Source organism: Panthera onca, chromosome B1, assembly GCF_046562875.1.
Source record: "Panthera onca isolate mPanOnc1 chromosome B1, mPanOnc1 haplotype 2, whole genome shotgun sequence".
In the NCBI taxonomy this organism is placed as follows: Eukaryota; Metazoa; Chordata; class Mammalia; order Carnivora; family Felidae; genus Panthera; species Panthera onca.
In genome coordinates, this window is record NC_138342.1 from 174,449,709 (window position 1) to 174,474,113 (window position 24,405).

Here is a 24,405-nt window from a genome sequence, read left to right on the forward strand (position 1 = left end):
CGAGTGATGTTTGAAACTCTGGTTGGTTCTTTTAGCGGAAAGGCTATTATTCCGTGTGGCTCTTTCTGGGACGTAAAGTTAGCTTGTTTTAAGGCAAAGATGGTGATGTCATAAATAATGAGCTCTTCCTAGTCTGTGTACCATTTCACTCTTGGTCCTTCAAAGGCAATGTAACCTTAGTGAATCTAATGAAAAATGATACTTAACAATTATTGAACACTCACTGAATGTCACTGGGCTAAGTGTTTTATATGGATTGTCTTATTTACTGCTCACAGAACTTTCTGAAGTAGGTATTATTTTTAGGCCTGTTGTCATCATGAGGAAACAGGGTTTAGACAGATTAAAGCCCAAAGCAACACAGCCCAAGACATAATTGGAATCACGCAGCCACTTAGACACAGTGACAGATTGGAGGTGTGCCCGTATGTAGTGAATGCATTTATCAACTGTGTAGAACATTGCAGTGAACACTGTGGGGGGGGGGGGAGGAAAGCAGCAAAATATACTAATATATCAGCCTTTCCTCTGTCCCTGGAAGGTCTTCGCTACAGGTCTTGCTGGTAGTAACCACCAAGGCTGAACAGGATTCTAGGATAGATTTGCTCCAAACAAAAGACACATTTTCCTATAGGATAGAGAGTTGTACTGAATGTAGTCTTCAAGCTTTGCCTACAAAAAGCCATGCATCAGAGGGAAATGAAGTGAACAGGAAAAAATTATGGTGCAAAAAATATGGAGAAACACTCCAAAAGGCAGGAAAGCTGAATCTGGCTCTAGGAGGCTGGAAAGATTGTATCTAAAGACTCTTTAGAATGTGTGACCTATTTCTATTTAAAAGCCTAGTGCTTGGAAAATTTTAAACAGAATGAGTGATTGAGGATCTATTTCCTCTGGAGGGTCTGACATCCTATAGAAAGAGTCAGGGAAGAGGAGGCATCGTTCTTTCAGTTTTGCCACTGAGAAGCGAGTTTGATAAGTCACTTGGCCCTCCCACGCCCTAATTTTTCCCTTGGTAAGTCAGAATCAGTAAATCATCGGGCGCTGGGAAATGCCTCTAATAAAAATGAGTCTAAAGCCCTTAGCTCAGTTATTAGCACTAATCAGTTATAGACTGGAATAGCCTTCATTTCCAAATCATAAAAATAAAATAAAATAAAATAAAATATTTCCTCCTGATTCTTGTATCATTCATTTCATTATTTTTCTTTCTGTTTTTCTTTTCTTTCTTCTGGTCCTCGTCTCCCTGCAGAACAAACCCAATATTATTATGCCAACCCCTTAATGAACACTTTGTAAGAGGAAATGTGCTGGTGTTACAGGAACCAAATTCACTTTAAAAAATGTTCCCATTCTTTTCTCCTGGAGAAACCCTTGATTCCTGGAAGCTGTGGTGATTAATGGCAGTAGCTAAGAGCCTAAGAGCTTTAGAAAATAAACTTCAAGGTGCCTGAACAGAGGAGAGATGCTCAGCTTTTCCACTGGCCAGAGTCAACATACATTCACCAGCTGGACGTTCTCGGGGGGTGGGTTGGGGTGGTGAGGCCCGTTTGCTATGTTCACCATGTTGTTTCGCTCAGACCGAAGACTCTGCCGAAGCCGGTCATGAAGCTTTTTCCGTTGTTTCCTGGATATGAAAAAGAGGGAGCATTTATTATTTTTTTTTCTGTTATTTGGTACAATTTTTTATACTACCAACATGTAACTCAGGTAGGAGATTAGTGGTGGTGACAGGAGAGGGTGTACCACTCCATCTCAGAATCTGCCTGTGGACAGAAGTAGAATCCCACATTCTTAGTGAATAGATTTAAGAAGTTGGGTGGGATTCTTACAGATATTGAACCAGACTGCTGACAGATCAGAAAAAAAAAAAGGAGAAGATACATCAAGTTGATATTTGGCTCAAACCCCAACTTTGGTCATCAATCCATCTTTACCTAAGTCTTACACATGGTCATTTGTCTTAGGTAACAATTTGTGCCGTGCAATTGACGAGGCTGATTCTGATTTCATTTATAATTTTGTCTGTGGGTCTCTTAAGGAAATGCAGTTAATTTTGAATCTGTGCCTCATACACAGTGTGTGAGCATGTGTAGCATCGTACATGAGCGCAGACAGGTACATATTTTGCCAGTAGATTTAGCGCAGTTATAACATGATCTCACTCTGGTAACGCTTTTTTTGTGTAACTAGGCAATGAGTATTGAAATATTGAAGTTGAATCTAGTAGGATTCATAAGGTAGATTCTAGTAAGGCTTATCTCTATCACTCAATTCTGTCAACACATTAAATCCTGGGGTACTGGGGCGCCTGGGTGGCTCTCATAGTTCGTGAGTTTGAGCCCCGCGTTGGTCTCTGTTCTAATAGCTCAGCGCCTGGAGCCTGCTTCGGATTCTGTATCTCTCTCTCTCTGTCCCTCCCCTGCTCGTGCTCTGTCTCTGTCTGTCTCTCTCAAAAATAAATAAACATTACAAAATTTTTAAACAAAACCCTGGGGTATTAAGAAAATGCTATCCATGCCCTTAATTTTATGGTATAAAAGCATATTGTCTTTGTTCTTCAATGCAACATTCAGGCCATGATAATATCCCCATGACTAGTCTTGGCAAGAGAGTTTGTGTGATGAAGCACCAAAACAAAACAAAACTGTTAACATTATTTCCTACTTTAAGTAGATATTCTACGTAAGAGAGAAAAGTGAAGGGACTTCATGCCACACGGTAATTGTGTTTGTTCATAGGGACCCAGCTTCAAGGGCCAGACACAGTGAACACACATCTGCTTTAGTGTTTTCTCTAATTCTTTCAAAGCAAGATTTGCTTGATTTTCCTCCCATGAGATTCCTTTTGTACATCTCACGCTTTGAGAGCATTTGAACCAGTAAGCTCATTAGATGGAACAGAAAATCAATCACAATGATGTTTTTAAAAACCTGCATTCCCAACACCACCAAGTGTTTCCTTTATCTCCTAAGTCTGAGTGCAAAGCAGAACACGTCCTCAGCAGGGATAGGACAAGTGCGCCTTGGTCACCGACTGCTGTCCTCTCAGGATGTGGTGCACGTCCACACGCACACGCATGTGCCCCACAGGCCCGTCCCTCCACCCCTTTTGATCACGGGCCGTGGTCAATGACCAGAAGTCTTCTGAACATTTTCGCACAGGCAGAGCCTTCTAGTTATGTGATTAGAAAAGGTCGTCCAGAGAGATTATTCCGGGGAGAAACATGAGAAGAAACATCCCCCTGCCTCCCCACTCCCCCCTCTCAAGACCAGGCCGTTGAATCTGTTTTGTGCAAAGCCCTGCCGGCTAGGCCGTCTCTGCGTGAAGGGGAGAGAGGCACGGAGGAGGAAGCTTTACTTGGTTTTGCAGTATGCCACCACACACATGATGCCGACCACAAGCAGGGCGATGCAGATGCCGGTGATGGTCAGCACTCTCTTCTGGTAGAGCTCCTCCGCTTCTGGAAAGGGATGAGAGCAGACGTCACCAAGGCCCCCTTACACGTGCCGGGACTTAACAACTGAACAGTTGGCATGCTGCGTTGGCATTGTCCATGTTCACAAGAAAGTAAATACGAGACAATTCATTACTTTTGCAGACATACTTAAGGTACAGCATACTCTGCATTGTACTTTGAGCATAAACAGCAAAGCCAGCTGGGGCCATGTGCGATAAAAAAAATTACACTATTAAGTTACTTTACGTATAAGCTGCAGGTATATATGTATTAAACTGGCAAATCATCATTAATTATAAAATAATTATTTAGTCAAAACTGTAGTTTTTAATTAAATAAAAAAAAACCATATCTTGCAAAGACAACAGGAATCAATGCCAATAAAACGAGTTGGGGTTGGAATCACTGGGGCCATCCTCCCCTCCTCCCTCTTCTCCATCCCCCCCCCCCCCCCAAGCCTCTTTTTATTTCCCATCTATGTTCTATTCCGGCGGTCTTTACAAGGAGCCATTTCTAAATTAAAAAAAATAAACTCAAAGACATTTGCAAACATGAGCTTGACTTGTAGTTAGCAACAAAACTGAGGCAGGATCCCTACGATTAAACTGTAAAATGTAAACATAAGCCACACGGTGGGGGTAGCAGCCTACTGTATCAGAGAAAACCCAATATGGTGGGTAAGATAGTCCTGGGCCAAGATGGAGATTTGTCCTCTGAAAGACAATTATTATTACACCACCAGTTGTACTTAGACACCTAATGTATCTGCGTAAAGAAACCACTAGCATCCATGATATGCGACTTGGAATAGATTGTAATGCATTGCCATGGTGACCAGCTTGGCAAATTAGCTAAGGTAGGTTACACTAAGGGAGTCCGATGCTTAGAACTTTGGGTTAAGAGCATCACTGTACCCCCAATGTGACCAGTATCTTATTCATGGAAGTCTTTCTATTTGCAAATCGGTTTTTGGGAGGGATCATTTGATTATACGTTGGTGGGTCAGGCTTTTAATGAGATTGGCAGATTTCGTGGTGAACCTGATCCCTTAGGAACTGAGTTTCCAACTAGTCTAATTATATTTATTGGAAGATATTCACTGAGAAAGAGAAGTCAACCAGTGAAGAATAAGCAATGTAAGTGGAACTTGCCAAATTGATTAATAAGCTGGTCAAAAACTGGAGGATGTTGTGCAAATGACGGTCTCTTATCTGGACGTCGACATGGGGCCTTAGGGAACATTTTTGGTTTACATTCTCAGTCTTAGCCACCACACCTTCTCTGCTGAGAGAGGGCAAGTCGCAGAAAGGTCTTCTCGAAATGAAAAAGTGCGTTTTATTTTCTGTGATACAGTAGACCTTACCATTAAACAAAAAAAAACATTTCGTACAAGCCAAGCCCATGGTAATCAAATTCCAGTTAACAGATCAGGAACATTGTCAAATCAAATTAATAGAGCACTGATTATTAACAGGAGGAGAAGGAGAATAGAAGTCAGTGGGTAAAAGACTAGAATGCTACAGAAATTCTACAAAAACAAACCAAAAGGGTGGGAAATGGGAAGGAAAAAACAAACCAAGAGGACAGACAGACTGACAGAATGACGGAGAGAGGGAGGAAGTCGGGTACGAGGGAAAACAAGGTTATAAGTGAAGGAGCCATCTGAAGTCCCTGGCACAGCATGCCCGATACTAAGGGAAGAAAAATAAATAAACAAAAGAAAACCAGAGGGAGGAAATGCTGGGCGGGAAGAGAAGGTGGATGTAAAGTTGGAAGGGTGAACCCATACAGCATAACTCCTACCCTAGGCTGGCGGTCACGTGGAAGCCACAATTAGAAAGCAAAGCAGCTGGTGCATTGCAAGGAAACAATGAACCAGGAGACAGAGTGGTGGCACATACTTTGGCCGCAAAAGTCAGATGATGAGGTGGATGGTGAATGCCTCTTTGTTAATTGCTGTGTCTGCTGCCTCCCCTCCCCCACAGCCACAGGACAGGGAATTAAATTTTATGAGGTGTTAATCTGTGAGCTGGTGCCACGGGAGCTTCCTCCTTGACCTGGCATCTGGATCAGTTTTTAGCACTATGTCTAAGAAGGAGAGGTGGGGCCCGGGACAGGAGGCAGGGTTCCTGCCGGTGTGGTAAGTTGGTTCGGAAACAGGAGTGTAGACGTGTCCTTGACCCTGCTTTACCCTGCCCTCTTTCGCTCACTCTCTTTTTTTTCTTCTTTTGAAAGGAGGAGGGCTTGGTGGCGCTGGCATCTTAACGTTCTAATTTTAGAAAAAGCTGGGAGATTACATCTGCAAACCGTGAAAATGGGATGTATACAGGGACCCAAGGGGGAAAAGGCATCCCACTACTCCCAGGGATTCCGTTGAGAAGTTTTTCGGCAGTTGTTCGTTAGGAAAGAATAGACTGACCTCAGTTTGTCAGCAAATGTGGTATGATGATTCACCACTCTGCCCTACGTGATACGGGAAGACACGCATTTTCCAGCGAAATTGGTCATGGAAATGAAAAGGCAGCTCAGTAAAGGCCAAAGGGTAAAGAAAGAAAAGTGCTAAGATGAACCGACTAAAGACAAGGCCCATGGAATACAGAAGGAGGATTAAGATTCTGTATTCACAACGGCATTTCCCGAATACACTAAATGTTTCCCAGTTCAGTTTCTATTCCATTTTCCAACGATTTACTAGAGCAGGGAACCCCCCACATTATGAATGTGTTAAAAGGGAAATACTTGATGAATAATAATGAAAACAATGGGTTCTTTTGACCCCCCGTTTTTCCTTATTATTATTATTTTTCCTAGCGTGACAGGGTCAATAGGGCAAAAGCAAATTAGAGGCAGCGCTGAAAAAGAGAATCCGTCAGTCCAGTTGGCGGATGTGCCTTAATGAATGGAAACGCTTCCCAGTCCTTACTCTATGGTTTGGCTGAACGCTTTGCAGTGAATCAGATCGAGCATGTTTTTCTGTCTGATCTGGCCAGGCTAAGAGACAGAAGCCTTGTCTTTCTCAATTGCAATTGATCTTTAAGGTCTGATTTCCCTTAAGGATGGAACATTCTGGCCCAGTACACTGGCTGTCCTGAGACTTTGGAGTTTTAGACCGTTTGCCTGTAAGAGGTGTGCAGATACCAGCATATGGTGTCTCTACTGCTCCTTCAGGTCTTACTGAGGGAGAAGTCGTATCTCTGAACTATCCATTGCCCTACCTCATTGGGAATAGAAGTATTAAATTCTAGTTAGACCCTGAAGTGATAAAGTGGGAGAAAGATGCTGTTAGGGAAAAGGAGCAGGCGATAATGGATTTGTTTTCTCCCTGTAGGAAAGGCCTGTAAGCCTTTTTAGTAGCGGAACTATTTTTATCCAGAGGGAGGTTACTTGAATAGATCCCTCTCTCTCTACGTAGATAATCTGCCACCCAATGCTGATCATGGGACCTCTTGAGATACTCACGCTTGGGAGAGATTCTCTGATCTGCAAAGGGCCACTCACATATAAGTGGGGGTTTTCTCATCACAGGAATCGTTTTCTCTTGGGAGTTTTTACAGGAGGAATGGTCAACCAATTGAGTTTCTAAACCTGTAACTGACAGAACTTGCAAAAGTCTTATTCTCCACGAATTATGGAAAGTATATTAGGTATAGATGGTGACGTTATCATCCAAACGAGAGCAGCAGTTATGCTACAGGGTGCCCTCACTGCATGATGTCACTGACACCAGCTGCATGGAGATCAGATATTCTGTTAATCAGGACATTGCTTTGTTGACCCATGGCCACATTCCAGGGCTGCTGGTGCTGTCCAGAAAGCCCGGGTACCTGCGCTGTGGAGCCTCTGGGATGACAGAATGGTTTCCCTCTCCTCCCAGGACTGGCCCTTGCTTCCAATAATTTAGGACAAAGGCTTTCAAAGGGACTATGCCCCAAATTCATATGCTCCTAAGAGATATTTTGTGTTTACAGTGTGAACATGTCTATTTGATTACTTGTCTGGATGATCTTAGTGACTCAAGGTTAATTCCATTAGTGCTAGAATTTCCACTGAAAATAGCACAAGGCTTTTTTCTTTCTGTTTTCTATTTCCTTGCTCATAAGATAATGAAGTTGACTACAGCAGCGCTTGAACATTCCCAGAAAATCAGTCTGTGCCTACAATATTGTGTTGCAATGTCAGGGCTTTCTATGTTACTATATTAAATGGGTGATTTTTACATTGTATGTCAAGTTCCCATAGGCCTAAGACGTGGCGTGCTTTTAAGTCGATGCATTTAGAGCTTCTTTTGTTTTCAGGCCTGGTTTGGTTCTTCCCATAGCCTTCCACACCTCTCCAACTTACCCCAGCTCTGAAATAACAGCATGGTCAGATCCAGAGGGTCAAGGTACGTGGGACATGTGTGAATTTGCAGCAGGTGAGGTGATTTTAAACTCTGAGTGAAGTTTGGAAATCTAGAAACTGCTGCACTCAGTGACAGTTCGGTAAACTAATCATAGATGGGACGCGGAAAAATCATTGTTATAGCTGTATGATCCCTTCTGAAGGAAAAGGAAATTAGTTCGGAATTGAAAGGTAAGAGCAGAAAAGGAAAAGATTTCAGCTCAGAGGTTCTAAATTCTGCAGGCTAAAAGGAATGATGATTGGTCCATACCCATAAATTCAATCCCAAGATGCTCTGCCAATGCAGAAAGTTGACAAAAAAAAGAAAGAAAGGGAAACAAGTTTCAGAAAAGAGCAATACACTGCGCTCCAAAACACATTACACATGACTATTACGGCTGTCTGTGCGTGCACACGAACAGGACGAATGGTGGGTGGTTAACACAAGCAGTGCTCAGGTACGCCTCCGTGAGTCCGCGTACGGAACTCGTCTTGTTAAAGAGGTGTGCAAATACCAGCACACCGTGTCTTTATTAACCCTTAAAAGACCTTACTGAGGGAGAAGTTGTCCTCATTTGGGAACAGAAATATTGTAGTTATGATAATAAAGAAAGGCATTCAGTATTATTTCAATTCCTCTCTTTAAAAGGCAGAAGTGCAGTTCCAGGGAGGTGATTTTTTTTGCCCAAAGGCACATGGTTGGCAGAGCCAGGGGTGGAAGCCAAGAGGACAGCACTCAGGTCTGAAAATTTTGTCACGCTGGATTTACAGTTTTTGTAGTTTGTGGCTAGTTATGCTCTAATATTTTTTGTTGTTTTGGTTATTAAAAAATATATATATCTCTGTTCCTAACCTTCTCCGCTCTCCACCACTTACATGTTCTATTCACAGAAAGCAACAAATGCTTCTGCCCAAAAAGCCAGAGAGGGAATTGGGGAACAGAGCCTGCATCTAGTTTTTTCGAAGAACTGCATGGCATAGGATAACTCTCGATGCCTTGCTTTTTCAAATTGTAAAAAGACAAGGGGGTTGTGTGGGAGAAGGATCCAATTCCTGGGGTCCTTAGTTCAAAGGATTACTTCCTCAAATAACAGAGAGCCAATCAGATGATCACTCCACGGTGCTGAGCTCCGACGGCCAGATGAGAGCCCAGGGCTCCGGGAGGGAACCCCAAGGTGTGAGCTCACAGTCCACAGTCCTGGCAGATGTGAGTGTGGAGGCTCAAGACTAAAGGACTAGCAGAAACTGCACAGGTTCAAGCAAGGAAATGGGGGACATGGGCAAATTAAAAATAGAAACAAAAACCTTCCAGAAAAGATGCTTTCCAGGCTGAAGCAAAAATTGTTAATCAAATTTTATCGGGGTGGGGGGTGGTGGTGGTGGCGGGGGACCCCTTAGGATTGCTTATTTGTGCGTGGATGGTGGAGAGGCACATGGGAAGGAAGGGCAGAAGGCACATGGAGATTCAGAGGTCTCCATTTCTTCCCTTGATCACTGACTCGAGAGATACCACGGTGGTCCGAGAAACATCACAAGGCATCGATCTCTTAACTTTGAAAACATGTGGTTGAGGGGTACTCCTCTCACAAAAACATCAGTCTGGGCATGGACAAAGCATCCTCAAGTAGAGAGGAGAAAATAAGGAGGGTCGTGTGCTTAAGTCCTCCTATTTTCAGGTCCTGCCTCTGCCATTTGCCTGTTCTATGACTTTGGACGTTAATTTCTCATTGACAAAATGCTTATGATACTAACACATGCACCACAGGGAGACCCTGTGGAATAAAGGAGCCAGGAAATATGTCGGCCAACAGCAGAATGGTTTAAGAGCTTGGAGAGTGGACTTATCTGGAGATCTACCTTGGGCCCCTTATTACATGTAGGTTTCCTTTTACCTAATTCATGGCCAGGAAAACTCTGAAAGCTGCTGGGATATACCCAAGAAGTGAGACTTTAAAAACTTTCTACCTCTTGAGGAAACGGAGCTTCCAGATTAAAAAATAAATCAGAGAGGACATTGAGTAACAGTAATAACGAGAGGTAGTGTGGACAATAGATCAGTCTGCCTTGGTTGGCCCGGGGGACTCAGGTGAATAGCCTAAACTTTTCATAAATTAAAAGCCACAGGATTCAGGATTAATTTGGTTGCACAATGTCCACAGCAAAAGTTAACAATTTATTCAAATCCAAATGAACTTCTCTCGTCTCTGTGCAACACTCAATTTGACAAAATATTTCCCCCTCATTTGCTTCCTTTATATAAACTTTGGAACATCAAGGATAAGAATTCATTTTCCAAGGAAGTGATAATAAATTTCCTTACACATTTCCTTGAAGATGTGACTCAGTTTTTCTCCCTAGAACCCCTTCCATCATATGCCTTTTCCTCCTACCAGTCAGTAATAATTTAAGGGTTAAAGCCGAGATATCTACAGAAACTCTTTTCAGAGAATCATTATTCCATGCCTACATGAACACTGCTAATGATCTATATTAGTTGCGTAGAAAGCTTGGTTAAGTCTTCAATAAAATTAGTAGCATGCCCATGCATACATATTACTGCATTTACAGTTTTATAGGTAAGTCTGTGAGCCTAACTATAATTTCATTTCATGGGAAGTCATTCATATCAGGCAGCTCCAATTTCAAATAATTCAAAGGGAAATTGGTACTTAAAATTGGAATCTCTTCTGGCCATAAGCCCTAACAAGGAAACAAGCAGAGGAAACATGCATCATTCTCAACCTGGAGCAAATACTGCTCTAATTTATTTTTACTATTGGTGGCTACATTTCTTTCATTGTGAGTCAAGAAAAGCAGAATACACAAACACTTTTCATTTGATGAAGAAGTTATTACTTTCTATCTGTTCTATTTAATCTAATGTTGGCTTAGGCTCATTATGTATCATACGCTTCCTATTGAACTTCTGTCTCGCCACTACATTTTTCAAATTAAATTAATAATTCAAAAACACAAAGGTTGCTGTAAACAATTTAGTTTCCTTTTCTACATGTGATTTCCTGCTGTGCAGTAAGCAATATAAAAAATTAATTTAAATCTAAGAGTCTTCAGAAACTATTAAATATTGACTCACTATTCCTTTGCTTGAGGATTTTATAATTGTTTGAAGAGAACTGATTAACCTGTAGGTTAATTTAAATTTTTCAATTGCATCAGAGAAAAGAACAATTAAACAACTTTCTTTTACCAAAATTATCCATCCATGCATTTACGGCTTCTGATAAAATCTGAAGACATTCAAGATTTTACTCTTTAATACTTTGGGCCTCCTTATGCAAACAATATCAAAGACATATGTATAGTCCTTTCTGAGATTTCTAAAGGAGCTCTGTTAATGCCAGTGCTAAGTGGGACGTATTTAGTGTCTGACTTTTCATTTTTGACTTACCTTTACAAATGCAGATACTTTTTATTTTCACATATACAAATCCATATTGCCATTGAGCCTTTTGGAATGTAATAGGAGGCTTTCTCTGCACTCCCAAGTTTTCATGTGCACAGAAGCACATTCACCAACACACACACAAGAAAGTCTAACACTCAGTTAGAATTTATGATAATTTATGTCATAGATTGTGTCTTTATTCTACTGTCATCCAGATACACGTTGGATAAATTAGTAATTTCAATGGTTTTTAAAGCATTTAGAATCAACACAAGTGATTTATGCACTAGTAACCTCTGATTCAAAATTACATTTAAGGAGATCTATTGGGATTACTCATGCTGACAATATGCCTAAAAGTTCTAAAATTGTACTCTGTAAAAATATTCTATGATTTGGGCTATTCTATAATAACTTATTATTATATATTAGTTTATATATGATATACTTGCTGTATACTGCCTCTAACTATTGAAGCTGTGTTTTGTTTTTTTTTTTTTTTTCTGCCCAGGAAGTCTATATATCAATTATGAATTGCCTATATATGCACATTCTCCCCCCCCCCCCCACCCCCAACAATGATCAATACAATGCTTGAAAGTAGGAACTCTGTCAAGGTAGGTCAAATTTGAAGCTGACTAACCTTGACAATATTTTCCTAGAAAGTATTATAAATATGTTTTATTTCAAGGCAAATGGCTGCCTTCAAGAAAGCCATATAAAATATACATTTGTTCTTTTCTTTCATACTTTAAATCCATTTTTATAAATCAATAAATGTCCCCATAGAATACTCTGACCAGAAAAACTGCATCAAATCCTAATAATGTAAGTTATGTGTTAATAAGCATTTTAAAAGCTGTACATTCTTTTATAATGTCATTCTTCTATTCAAAATGTGGTTTAGTAAGTCGAAAAAATGTTTCTCTTTGAACCTGGGGAATATCTTTTCCTTCAAAATTTATGTTATGTGTTTCAGACTTTATGAACACAAACAATTAAAGTTTAATCATTACCACTGTGGCAACATTTTTTATCCTTTGTGCAGACCACACTGATACTTGAACATAAAGTTCTTAAAACAGCAAAGTGTATTTTCCTGCCTTCTATATGAGAGTCTGCAGAAATGAAAATTGAAAATTTAAGCTATAGAGGTCAGAAAATTAACGCTGGGCGAGACAACTTTGGAAAGCAGTTTCTGAAGGGAAGCTCTTGCTTTTCCAGATCCGAGGGAGCCCTGACTCACAGTCATCACAGACTGCTCATAAATTCACTTCCTATCAATCTTTGTTACATCAGGGTAAATATGAAGGCTGCTTTCTTGAATGTCTTCCAAAAGTGCGATCGAAAGCTTACTAAAGATTTTATTTAAGGAATCACACTCTGATTAAATACATAGTGGCTATTTTGAAAGAATATCTTCTGAAAAAGAAAATGGTCTAAAATAGAAGCTGAAAACATCTTCTTTGCCTACTGCTGTCAGATCTAACTGCATCATTATTTGGGGAAATAGCTTCATTTTAAAAATGCGATTCTCTATATAGTGCCCTAACATTGCCTTCAGTGCACAATGAAACTCGGTATAACACCAAACATTTAAGTGTGATACAAATGTTCAGAATTTTCACTCAATTCTACGATATGTTATCATATTTATACAGTCACATGATTTGCTAAGTCTATGTTATTTGAATACAAACTGATTTCTGAAAGGAATGGCTTTAAAATATTCAGTAAAATTCTACTATTCCTCTTCTATTTTTTATTCTCCATCTTATCTACCTTTAAAAAGATTAATAACCTAATCTTTGATATGTAGCCTGTGTAAATATGCCATAAGCACCACCTCACTAAATAAATGATTGAATATTATGGAAATGGCCTCCCCTCAATGCATATGAAATTAACTTTTCCATGAAATTTATTCTTCCACGACTGTTAACAGGAGGAACAGGATCTTATTCTTTGCATGCATACTAGTAAGGGTAAATCTCTGATTCTTTTAGGGCCCCCAAATGACCGGCTCGTATCACTATTCATTGTGTTAGGTGAATTTACACTGATCGGCTATGTCCAGTATTTTTCAGGGTGAGCAACTGACAATCCGAATCAGGGATTGATAAATCCAGCCCACTGCCTGCTTTTGTGAATAAAGTTTTAGTAGCACACGGCCATGCCTATCAGTTTATGCATTGGCTATGGCTGCTTTGTGCAGAGTTCGTGGTTGTGCAGGTGACGGTTATCACCTGCAAACCCTGAAGTATTTACTATCTGATCTTTCACGGGGGGAAAAAATTTGTCACCCTTTCATCTCAATGAATAACTATATGGAATCCATTTTAAATACAATGCTTTGAAAGCTCCAGAATTAGAAGCGATAGCCCAGTTCACAGCAGAAAGACAAATTACATGATCTAGTTACCCATACAAATTATATACACGTGGATTGGGTCTTTTAAGGATGATGTTCAACCCTTCACGAAGCCATAGAAATCCATCAAACTTTCCCAGTTCTGCATTAAAAATATATATCTGGATGTAAACTATTATATTTCAAAGTAAGTAATGAATATCAAAAAACCCCTATTTGTCCCTAAGATTGTCATTGAAACTAGCATAAAGAAATGCAAATATAAAGAAATGATTGTTTAAACTAATCCTGAATCACCTGTTTCCTAAGCAACGTAAAGCCAGGATATCTCATTTGCTGTGAAATGTTTGTAATTTTCCTACTCAGTGCTCTTTTTACACCTAAATGCAAACTGTTAATGAAGAGAAACATCTGAACTCTTTTTAGCATGTTTATTTGTTATAAATAACACATTCTGAGCCGAAATTAACTTACCATCATTTCAAGTGCATACTGATTACAATTTAGCAACATCCTTTGCAGGACGCTGCCATTTTATAAAGAAGATGGACTGTTTAGCAGAATGATTTTATTTTATCAATAACAGTGAGACTTTTAAATGCTTTTATTATAATTGCACTGTGTGATATTGGCTATCATTTTGTATCACATTATTCAGTATCCATTTCAGAAGCATCCGGAGCCTCACACACCTATTAGTATCTCAGAGCCCACTAGTCACGAACAGAGGAAGTAATACAATCGCTTGTGTTAATGTTCTCATGCGACAGGCAGAGGCAGTCAATGTTAGACCTGGTAAAACACATCTATGTCTAGGTGAAATCTGAGGGGAGATGCAACAAGAAAGCGGCAGCGACTGAGCATGCTCCTACTCAGGCAGAGACAGAAAGGGAGTGGACGTACTGTAGAAGCTGGCCATTACGTAGTTTTGGCAGCGATCACCAGTAAACTCATTTGGGCACCTGAGAGAAGAAACAAAAAACAATGGTAGAAAAAACAGAGAAAAAGAGAAGAGGTGAATATATGCTAGAAAGAAGCTCCTTCAGTGTCATTTGACTGAACTTGGCGAGTTCACCCTCAGGAACTGAGTCTTTGTCCTAACCATGGTTTTCAGACTCTGGCATTTCCCTCGAAGGATTAAAAATCTGCACAAAATGGGGTCCTAGGGTTTGTATGGCAGAAAGGAAGATGGCAGCATTTGAAGTGACTGCTTTCTTTCAGAGGGACTCGCTGAAAATCGCATCTGATGTTTTCTTTATCTCCGTTTTCCACGGGACATCTTTGGTCAACAGTGCCGGAAAGAAATGGTTTTTGGTTGGCCTGCCTGCCATGGTCACCAGAATCCCTGGCCATCCGGACTGGTCATTCTAATTTACCTCTATGATCTTTGGGGCCCAAGCTGAGAGACAGTGAAACAAACTCACACTGAATGAGTTGATGCCCCGAGTGGCTAAACCATCGTTAGGACAAAAGGAATCAGTTACAACTGAACTGTAAAAGCACCAAGTGGTAGTAATTGTTGCTGTAGTTTGGGGGAGAAAGCAAATTTCAGATTATTTTAACATACTTTCTTGGTTTTGGACTTTCATGGGCACATTCTCAGTACATCTTGCTCCAGTGAATCCAGGTTGGCACCTAGAGGGCAAAAATGTGATAAGCAATAGAACGCTAAAGACACTGAATTTTCAGACTGGCAATTTTCCTCCTATGGAATATGGAGATTCCTACAATGACCTGGTGGCTGAACAACATAAAGAAAAGGAAAAGAACACATTTAGAAAACCATGTTCCATGGAAACTGCGGGGTACATATTTTTGTTGTTGTTTGCTTCAGTCTTCATAAGAACATTTAATGATAAATGAAATTTAACTCCCAGGGAGGTTGACAAGTTACATAGGGCTGGCAAGGCCTGTGTAGCTAAGTCACTTTCCCTCTGGCATTTCCTTATCTGCCACTGAGTAAGGACTCCTATCTTGTTAAAACACTGGTTTTGATAAGGTCTTACGTAGTTCCATCCATAATCTTTTATTATTTAAAGGATCCTGAGCTTTTCCCTTTATAGACACTCAATTTTGTGCTTTCACAGGTACTTTTATGTTGTAAGTTCAATCATCAAACTACAATAGAAGTCAAGCGCTTACACACTCCAGTGATTACTGACCAGAAAAACTATATGCCCTATTTTTTTTAAAGGTATGACAAATTAGGTCTCCTTTTTAATACTGAAAGACAGAAAGAAGCAGATATTTATTAGCACAAACTTCACTTCATCCAGTGATCCCCAAAGACAAATACATTTTTAAAATTCAAAGGGTGGTTCTACTATAGTACTTAATAGGTGTCATTTCGCATTTAAGGTGAAACTATTTTTAAACTGCATCAAATTTTCGTTTTACTCACATACATTCACCTATCCAAATTCTAGAATCTTGATATAATAAATATCGTTTGTAAGGTCATGCAGTGGGGATGTGCCTAAATATGGAAGTCCTTTCTAGTTGCTGTTTTCGTTGCTATTATACCAGTAATGAAAGCATTTAATATTGGATCCATTTTACCCAGTAACATGCTCTGGTCAAGAGGGCCATCAAAAGGTTCTAGGAAGCAAATAAGCTTATAGATGCTCAACACCCACAGTCATGGTTACTATCCATAGTTCATCTATACCATAACCATCATGCAAAGCCCCTAATAAAATGTAGTTGTGACAGCACATACCTCAGGATTTACACATGACCTGCCCTTTCTTCTCCATAGTAAATAAGAATAAATATTATCTTTTTGGCATCAAAGCAATGTGAATAAAACCATCCATTTTTACAAATATAAGGATATTTTTCGCATTCCCCTTAAAACCAAATTCCATGCCAAAAAAGTGTTATCAAGTGATTTGGTATATCTAATTCTATTTCATGAAGAATGGCCTGCAAGATAAAATACTAAAGTTCTGGTATGAGTTCTGGTAATGAGTTCTTGTGTAAACTTAAATATAATTATGATCACTGGTATCATCAATAAACTTAACAATGAATATCTTATACTGATACAGCCCTTTTAACTCTTCAAAACACTTTATACACACACACATACACACACACACATATACATATATATAAAATTTGAACAAATTCTATCTATATAATTGAATTGGTTTCTTTGGTTAGAATATTTTTGCAGCAGTGAATAGAGGAAGATCTACCTAGAGAAATACAGAAATAAGAATGATAGCCTGTGAAGCTGGGTCATTTTTTCATAAAGATGTCACATGCTTCAATAAGAATGTCTTCACAGATATATAAGGAAAATACATGGAAACCTATTTTTCATATAATGTATTTAACATAATGACTTCTGAAACATACAGGATTTTTGTTTGTGTATTTGTTTCTGAACAAGGACTAAAATTCACATGGACATAGCCTACGATTAAGCAGGTACTCCAGAATTAAGGGCATATTCTACAATGACCATTTTATCTTACCTGTTTGCATTATTGATAACAATTATAATTCTCTTATTGATCACACAGTAATCCACTTGTTTCATACAATGAACATGGTATAAGACATGTGAACACTGTATGCATGTGTGTGTGTGTGTGTGTGTGTGTGTGTGTGTATTGGGGGGTAGAGGTGCAGAAGGGGGAGAACCATTTGAGGTAAGCAGTGCATTGATTTAAGTAAGGATCATAAAATGAACATATAGTTGAAGAATCATGAGTCGCTTAAGAAAAGGAATGCATTTATAGAAAATTGTCACTTATGCATCTTGGATGCCAGTTTGGGGATGAGAAGGCACAGGACAAGGAGGCAATGCAGATCAAAAATCTTATCCAATCAATTTTCTAATTAGTACGAACTTCTAAGGTGATGTTTCCTAGGGAATTGGCCTATGGCATGGTGGTTTATCTCTATCATAAAATGACATGGCTACTTGGTACACTAACACTAGATATGCTTAAAATATGCCAATCTTTTTTGGAATTATCAGCTGTATCTGCACCAGGACTATTCTTGTGGTAATGTTTATCCTCAGATACATTTTCTTGGGGTGAAACATTATTATTCAAAGTGTGGCTCATGGACGAATGGCACCAGCATCTCCTGGGATCTCGTTAGTAGAAATGCAGAATTCCAGACCCCTAGTTTATAACTGCTAACTAAGAATCTGCATTTTTAACAAGATCCCCAAGAGATCTGCAGGTACACTAACGTTCAAGATGTCAGAGACCCTGACCTTGGAAAACGGAGACTAAGCCCGTCTATCCTGGCACCACAGTATCTTGCTGCCTCGATGTGGGCAGCCCATTTGACTTCATGGGGCCACAGGGATAAGATGAAGGGATTTGACTAAGCGGTTCTCAACGGTTCCTTTCACCACAAAGGTTCTGGAAATCAGTGCTCATCCTAACACATGGAACCACTGTGTGGAAACTGACAGCATTTCTTCTGAATGTGTTACCAGTCATGGAGGAGGACTCAAGGACTTTTAGAAAACATTTTTGATACAATGGATTTTAAGACAATCATGGAGGTAAAACAAACTGCAAATACCTATTCCTAAGCAATTTAAGTGTTCAGCAACAGCTGTTATTATGAAACTTTTGGGGACCTCTAGAGTTGTTGCCACATCAAATTGAAAGAAGCAGAAACAGATTTTGCCTATGCAACACTGCAGACCGCATTGACTGTGGAGAGAAAGCATATGCAAATGGAAGCTCATCTGATCGATAAGCTCTGATTAAATTCTATGGAATTACTTCTAAAAGAATAGGGAGACTGTCTGGCTTCTGACATGTTTCTAAATTAGCACTGTACATTAAGCATCCAATCTATCACTTTCTTTGGAGATAAGAGTATGGTAAATTTAATCTCATTTTGAACAATATGCTTTGGCACGAGTCTGGGCAAATTCCAAGAATTTTGTCTCTTAGGACAATCTGTTTGAATAATAATCAAGCCTCTATTGTAGCTTCTATATATATTGTTTTAGTATGTGCTCTTAACATGAGCAATGGTCTTTGTTTTACATTTGTTCTTAATGCGATGAAAATTCGCAGATCGTTTTGTCCGAACTTAGGTATCCCCTCTCCCAACTGACCCTTCCCTGACCTCCACCTCTCCATCTCCCACTTCCCTGCCCTGGCTGAGGAGTCTGTCTTTGCCTCTCACACTGCACCCTGTCCTGATCTCTTTCACAGCCCTCACCTGTCTGGGTTGGAATTCTCTGTGGTGAGGATAGTGACCATATTTTGATCGTTCTGAATCTCTAATTAAAAAAAAAAATTTTTTTTTTAAACATTCATTTTTGAGAGACAGACAGAGAGACAGAGCACGAGCAGGGGATGGTCAGAGAGAGAGGGAGACACAGAATCTGAAGCAGGCTCCAGGCTCTGAGCTGTCAGCACAGAGTCCGAAGTGGGGCTTGAACTCATGGACTGTGAGATCTTGACCTGAGCTGAAGTCGGACGCTCAACCGACTGAGCCACCCAGGCGCCCCACTGTATCTCTAATTTTAACACAGTGTCTGCCTTGTAAAAAGCTCTCATAAAATGTTTGTTAAACTGAGCCCAAGATAGTATTGGACGGCAGCGTCCAATAATGAACTGTATCAAAGAGACTTTCATATAGTCAATTGATTTGTCAGGTATAGGTCAATATTGAACTTCTGGCTTTTATTTGTATAGTTTATGACAGACTCTCCTCTGTAAACTCCTACATAATTTCTTCTTAATAGCAGCTCCCAGTGCTGCCCTCACGGGCTCGCTTCCCTAAATAGAAACCTTTAACATTGTGTTTGGAATTGGAAAGGGCTCTGTAACTCTTTAAATACAGATGTGCTACATGTCAAATTTAAATACTGTTGCTGAAATACCAGTTTACTTGGATTGAATAAAGTAGTACAATCTAGTGACCAAGACTTGCACATAGCATTGGTAATAACCTTAGTTCTTTTCTAGTAATAACCTTAGTACTTGGTGACTATCCTGATATGCTTACTATGTAATCAATAATACATTAATGTATTTTGAGAATCAATTTAGTGCTTGGTGTAGTTTTTATATTCTAATTGGATATTTCCCTTTTTTTTTTTTTTTGGTGGAGGCACTAGGCATATTCAAAGATATTACATACCCCTAAGAAACTTCTGGTTATTTAGCATTTGCTAATTTAATAAACCGTTATAAATGGTTTTATGGTTTTATCAATTGATGGCCAAATTTTAAACCATCCTTAGACATCATTTATTCCTTGGTTTCATTATTTTTCATCAGGTCCTCCTTAATCTGGCAGCAAAAGGGAAACAAGGTCTACACCTGATATTTCCTCATTCCTAGTCATCACAATGATATATTTGGACAATTTTAAAATACCTTGCCTCAAAAAGAGGAGTCCCTACTGTCTTTTTGCTCTACCTCAATACTAGTGGTATTTCCTTCATATTGTATAACCTCTGGAATAATTTCTTTGGTGTTTAATGTTTACAAATATCAAGTAGTGGAAATGCCCACAAATAACATCTTGAGGAATATCAGTGAGTTTAAGTGTTAGATATTAGGCCTTTTGCTCTCATTCCATGTAAGCTAGAGTTAGTGGTGTATACACTAGCTCAAACAGTGCTTGTCTGTTTTTCTAGAGTGTCACGTTGCAAGTGCTGACTTTTCCAACCCTTCCCCTGCTCGGCATTCTGGCTAGAACTCGCCCACTCACTGCTGGAGTATCTGTGTTGTGGATTATTCTTTCCCAAATGTGTTGTTACTGTTGGTGTGTATTTTCCCGAGATGAACCTCACTCATTCTGTTATCTATCTTTGAGAGAGATTTCTTGAGATTTGTATATGCTTTTCTAATTTGTGTTTCACCCTTTTTATGGCATCATCTGCAAAAGATGTGTATTTTCTCAAGGGAATGCCTTCTTCAACGTCATTAAAGAAAACATTAAATATAAAAGGTTCCCACAACATTTCCTTCAGATCCAACCCTATATACCTCCCCAATACTGTGAAGCTAGTCTGAATCACGCTTTTTCCTTTTTTAAAATTTATTATTATGATCTGTGGACTTGTTCTCAATCCAGGAGATAATAGGATACATATAGTGGCCACACTGGATTCATGGGTAAATATTGAGGAAACCAAAAACCGAAGTTGTCCTGGGTCTCCAGTGATGTTTTTCAATGTCTAAGACATACAATCCCAATAATGAGGGTGGCAGTGTTTATGAATTAACCTGTCCCTGTGTGAACCTTCGTGCCCTTCCCAAAGCTCTGTTTGCACAGCTTGTTCTGAAATGCTCATCTGTAGACTAAAATTCTCACCACTGTTTACTCTACATGATGTATCTTTGTAAGTTTGGGGTCAAACGATTTAATCGGATATGGGCTCAATCTACATCCCATGCATCTCCATGTCACTGTCACACGATGACATACTGAGTGCTACTTTGTGGTTTGGTCTTCCTCTCTGGAGGATGTCTTCCCCTGTCTTGTCAAAGAGCCTGGAGATTCAGAACTTTACAGTTCTATCTACACTGCGAGCCTCATTTTATAATGAAACAGCTAAATATCCACTTTTTTCTTAAATAATTCGATAAAAATGTTTCAAAATTGTGTTTTGCTTTAAATAGACCGTTTGCTGCATATTTTTTTCCCAGACTCTCTGCCTTTGACAAGTTGGGGTCCCCCATTAGACATTTCATTAGCTCCCTAAATATCCATCACAGCACTTGGCACACCTACAATTTATAATTAAATTAATTACTTGAAATATGTTTGCTACTCTCCACAGCCTAATAGACTCCATGGAGAAACCAGCATGGTTTTGTTCAGTACTTTCTACTGAGAATGAGCACAGAGTCTGCCTCATAGAAGGAGATCAATAAATCTTTAGGGCTGCCTACCTGATTTTAGGAGAAAAAAGCATGCAAACTATTAAGAAGACATTGTCATTGCCCCTGATTTTAGGTAAAACTACACCTCAATTGTTTTCTATGAGGACAAAAGGACCTCCTTCAATCTATCTCAGAGAGTGAAAGCCAAAAATGAGTTAATAAATCCCTAGTTAAGCACATGGCTGGATTCTCAATGCATGGCAAACATAGAAGAAATAGAAGACATGGTCATCTGAAGAGCTGATCACGGATCTGAGCCACAAGAGTTGCACTCACTGTCTCATAAATGCTTTTCCATCTGTTAAGCCTGTCATCTCTTAAGAACAGATGTGCTATAGGCAAGGGTCACACCCACTCTGAAGAATGAACTCTTCCAGGGCTAGAAAAAGAGTGCAGTTAGCAGTCTATTCTTATGGACTGGAGGCTCTAACCCAATACATATTCCTTTTTTTCTATTCCAAATTTCTCCTTCTACAGCCATGATAATGAAGCCACAGGACACAACCATGAATCTGAGCCATCATTCCCTTATTTAATTATGTTAACCCAGCTACCAGAAAGTGTCAGAAGTATAATCATCATCATTTTATGCCAGGATTTTATAAAACTTGAACCTCAGCTAGTGTCTCTGGCTTTCTCTCCCAATCTAACCTAGTCCCCAAATGTCTCTAGCCTGTGTCTAAGTCTGTCTTCCCTAAATATCTGCTATGTTTACTGTATCACTCTCCTGCTCCAGACGTTACTAATACTCCCTATTAGGTATCACAATGTCCAAGGTCACCTACCTGGCCTTCAGAGCTCTTGAACTGGCCCTCACGTCTAAGTTTTGTTTGGTCTGTTTTGCTTCCCACAATGGAGCTGCTGGTCTAGATATTCACGTCACTGTGTCTCACAGAAACTATTGCTGCAGCCTCAATGCCTGCCTGGTATATGGAAAAGACTCCATAAATGATGGCAACGTTTATAAAGCCTTCTCCAAGTCATTCCGGTCTTTTCTTTTTCTTTCTTTCGATTTTCATTACATGATACTCAGCATTGCACCACTTGGGATATATTGACTCTAATTGATTTACTATTTTAGCTACTTCATTTTCCTAAACAGACTAAGTTTCCAGGGACCAGAGACCGTGCCTTCCATTTTCTCTGTGTTTTCAAAAACGCCTGGTATAGATAAATAGAAAGCTGTTCTACAAACAAAAGTTTAATATTTCATTTTTGAGTATAATTTATTATAACATATTTGCTGTGTCTTTATCTCCTACAGTTGCATATTTTTATAGGCCCTTATATATACTGCACAGTTTCATAAAAATGACACAAAATCGTAAGTTCATGTTTGAAGGCAACTCGCATCTTCCTTGTTTTGTTTTGTTTCCTTGTTTTTGTTTTTTGTGTTTGTGGATAAGGAAGATAATGGTCAGCGATATTAATTGATCTGTCAAATGCAAAGTTATAAAGCTAGCCGGGAGCCCCACCAAACCAAGGAAAACTGCTAATGTTAAATAAAATGAAGAAATGGGGTTTTTCAAACATCCTAGCATGTAGTCTATTAAGACAGGTGTATATATTTTTCTAATGTCTACAGAGAAAATGTAATACTACCATTTACTTTTTATTATAAGGGGAAAAAAATCTTGCTTCCCCAGAGTTAGAAATACTTTAACAGAAATGAATTCATTTAATTTCATGCACTCCCTGGAAAGAAATTTGGAGAACATATTAACTCCATATTACACATAAAGATATCGTCCAGAGAGTTGAAGGGAAAGGGATCAAGACTGTTCACCAAAATTGGTGGTTAAGACTCTAATCCCCTCATGAGAAAGCCACATCTGTCCGTGGGACGACATAATGGGTTTATAAATACGATCTGGTATAAAATCATGTTTAGATTAAAAAAAAAAATCACATCAACATCTTCCAAAATCGTTCTTTACTAAAAATGTTCAGAAGAACTGATATATAAGAACAAGGAGACAAACAAAGAGGCAAATCTGGATGTTATTTCAAATTGTCTTATTTCTTTGAACCATGTGATTACATAGGGCATCAGATGGTGAAAGATGGAATGATTCGTTTCTTTCTTGTCTTTATGAGGTCTGGAATAGTAACTATTTTTTCCCTGGGATAAATTTTAAATTACTATGGAGAGAAGGGCAATATAAAAGATGAGAGCCACTGCAGAAATTCCCACATGGTCCTTAGGGGGATGTCCAAGTAACCAGCAAACCTCTCCTCAGAGAAGTGTTTAACTGTTACACGGTTAATCCATTTGGAACACCTTATTCAAAATGGAGACACAAAAGAGACCCGCTGTACAGTTTTCTACTTCAACTCCCAAGAAGACAACCACGGATTAGGTGACCAGAGAGACTACTTGGAAACTTCCATGCCTGTGGTTGTTTCTGAATCATGAGATAAAGTTGATTTTCAATGATGTGGCTCATGCTTCAGCAATGTTTTGCTTTAAACAGATGGACCATATGGAAACTATGAACTAGCTTCGTACACAGGACCATGATGAGCCAATGAAGCATTTTTATGTTTTCTGTCTCTATTCAAGTGGCCTAGTGAACAGTATACTATCGAAAGACACGGTATATTATGTGTCTTCGTTTCAGTTCTGAGTAGTGCTTACTTTTTATGTTAAAGACGTTTTCAATACAAGGATCAAAAAAAAAAAAAACCAAAAACAGAAAACAAAAACAACAAATCTTTCATTTAATGAAAAAGGCCTGAAATATTTTAGATGTTAAATATACTCCAATTCTTCCCTCAAGGTACCAGCTTGCTTTTGATGCATCAGTAAAGACACGGTCCAAAAAGGGGTAAACAGTTAAGAAAATCATCGATGTCAAAGATCTTCTTTCCAACAAGATCTAGTGATAAGCTTTTTAAG

General features: G+C 39.2%; 1 protein-coding gene across 15 annotated transcripts in view; it reads right to left on the reverse strand.

Moving 5' to 3' along the window:
- NRG1 (neuregulin 1) overlaps positions 1-24,405 on the reverse strand; it is a 1,117,663-nt gene that overhangs the window by 12,604 nt on the left and 1,080,654 nt on the right. For 6 of the 15 annotated variants that reach the window (XM_060653178.3, XM_060653179.3, XM_060653175.3 and 3 more), the window contains 4 exons: positions 14,521-14,579; positions 8,112-8,135; positions 3,361-3,463; positions 1,501-1,627 (listed from right to left, as the gene is read on the reverse strand). In XM_060653178.3, coding sequence (XP_060509161.3) covers positions 1,501-1,627; positions 3,361-3,463; positions 8,112-8,135; positions 14,521-14,579 — 313 coding nt within the window. Of the gene's footprint in view, positions 1-1,500; positions 1,628-3,360; positions 3,464-8,111; positions 8,136-14,520; positions 14,580-15,184; positions 15,253-24,405 lie in introns of those variants that run through there. The other 9 variants (XM_060653177.3, XM_060653184.3, XM_081795629.1 and 6 more) reach the window with 5 other exon arrangements.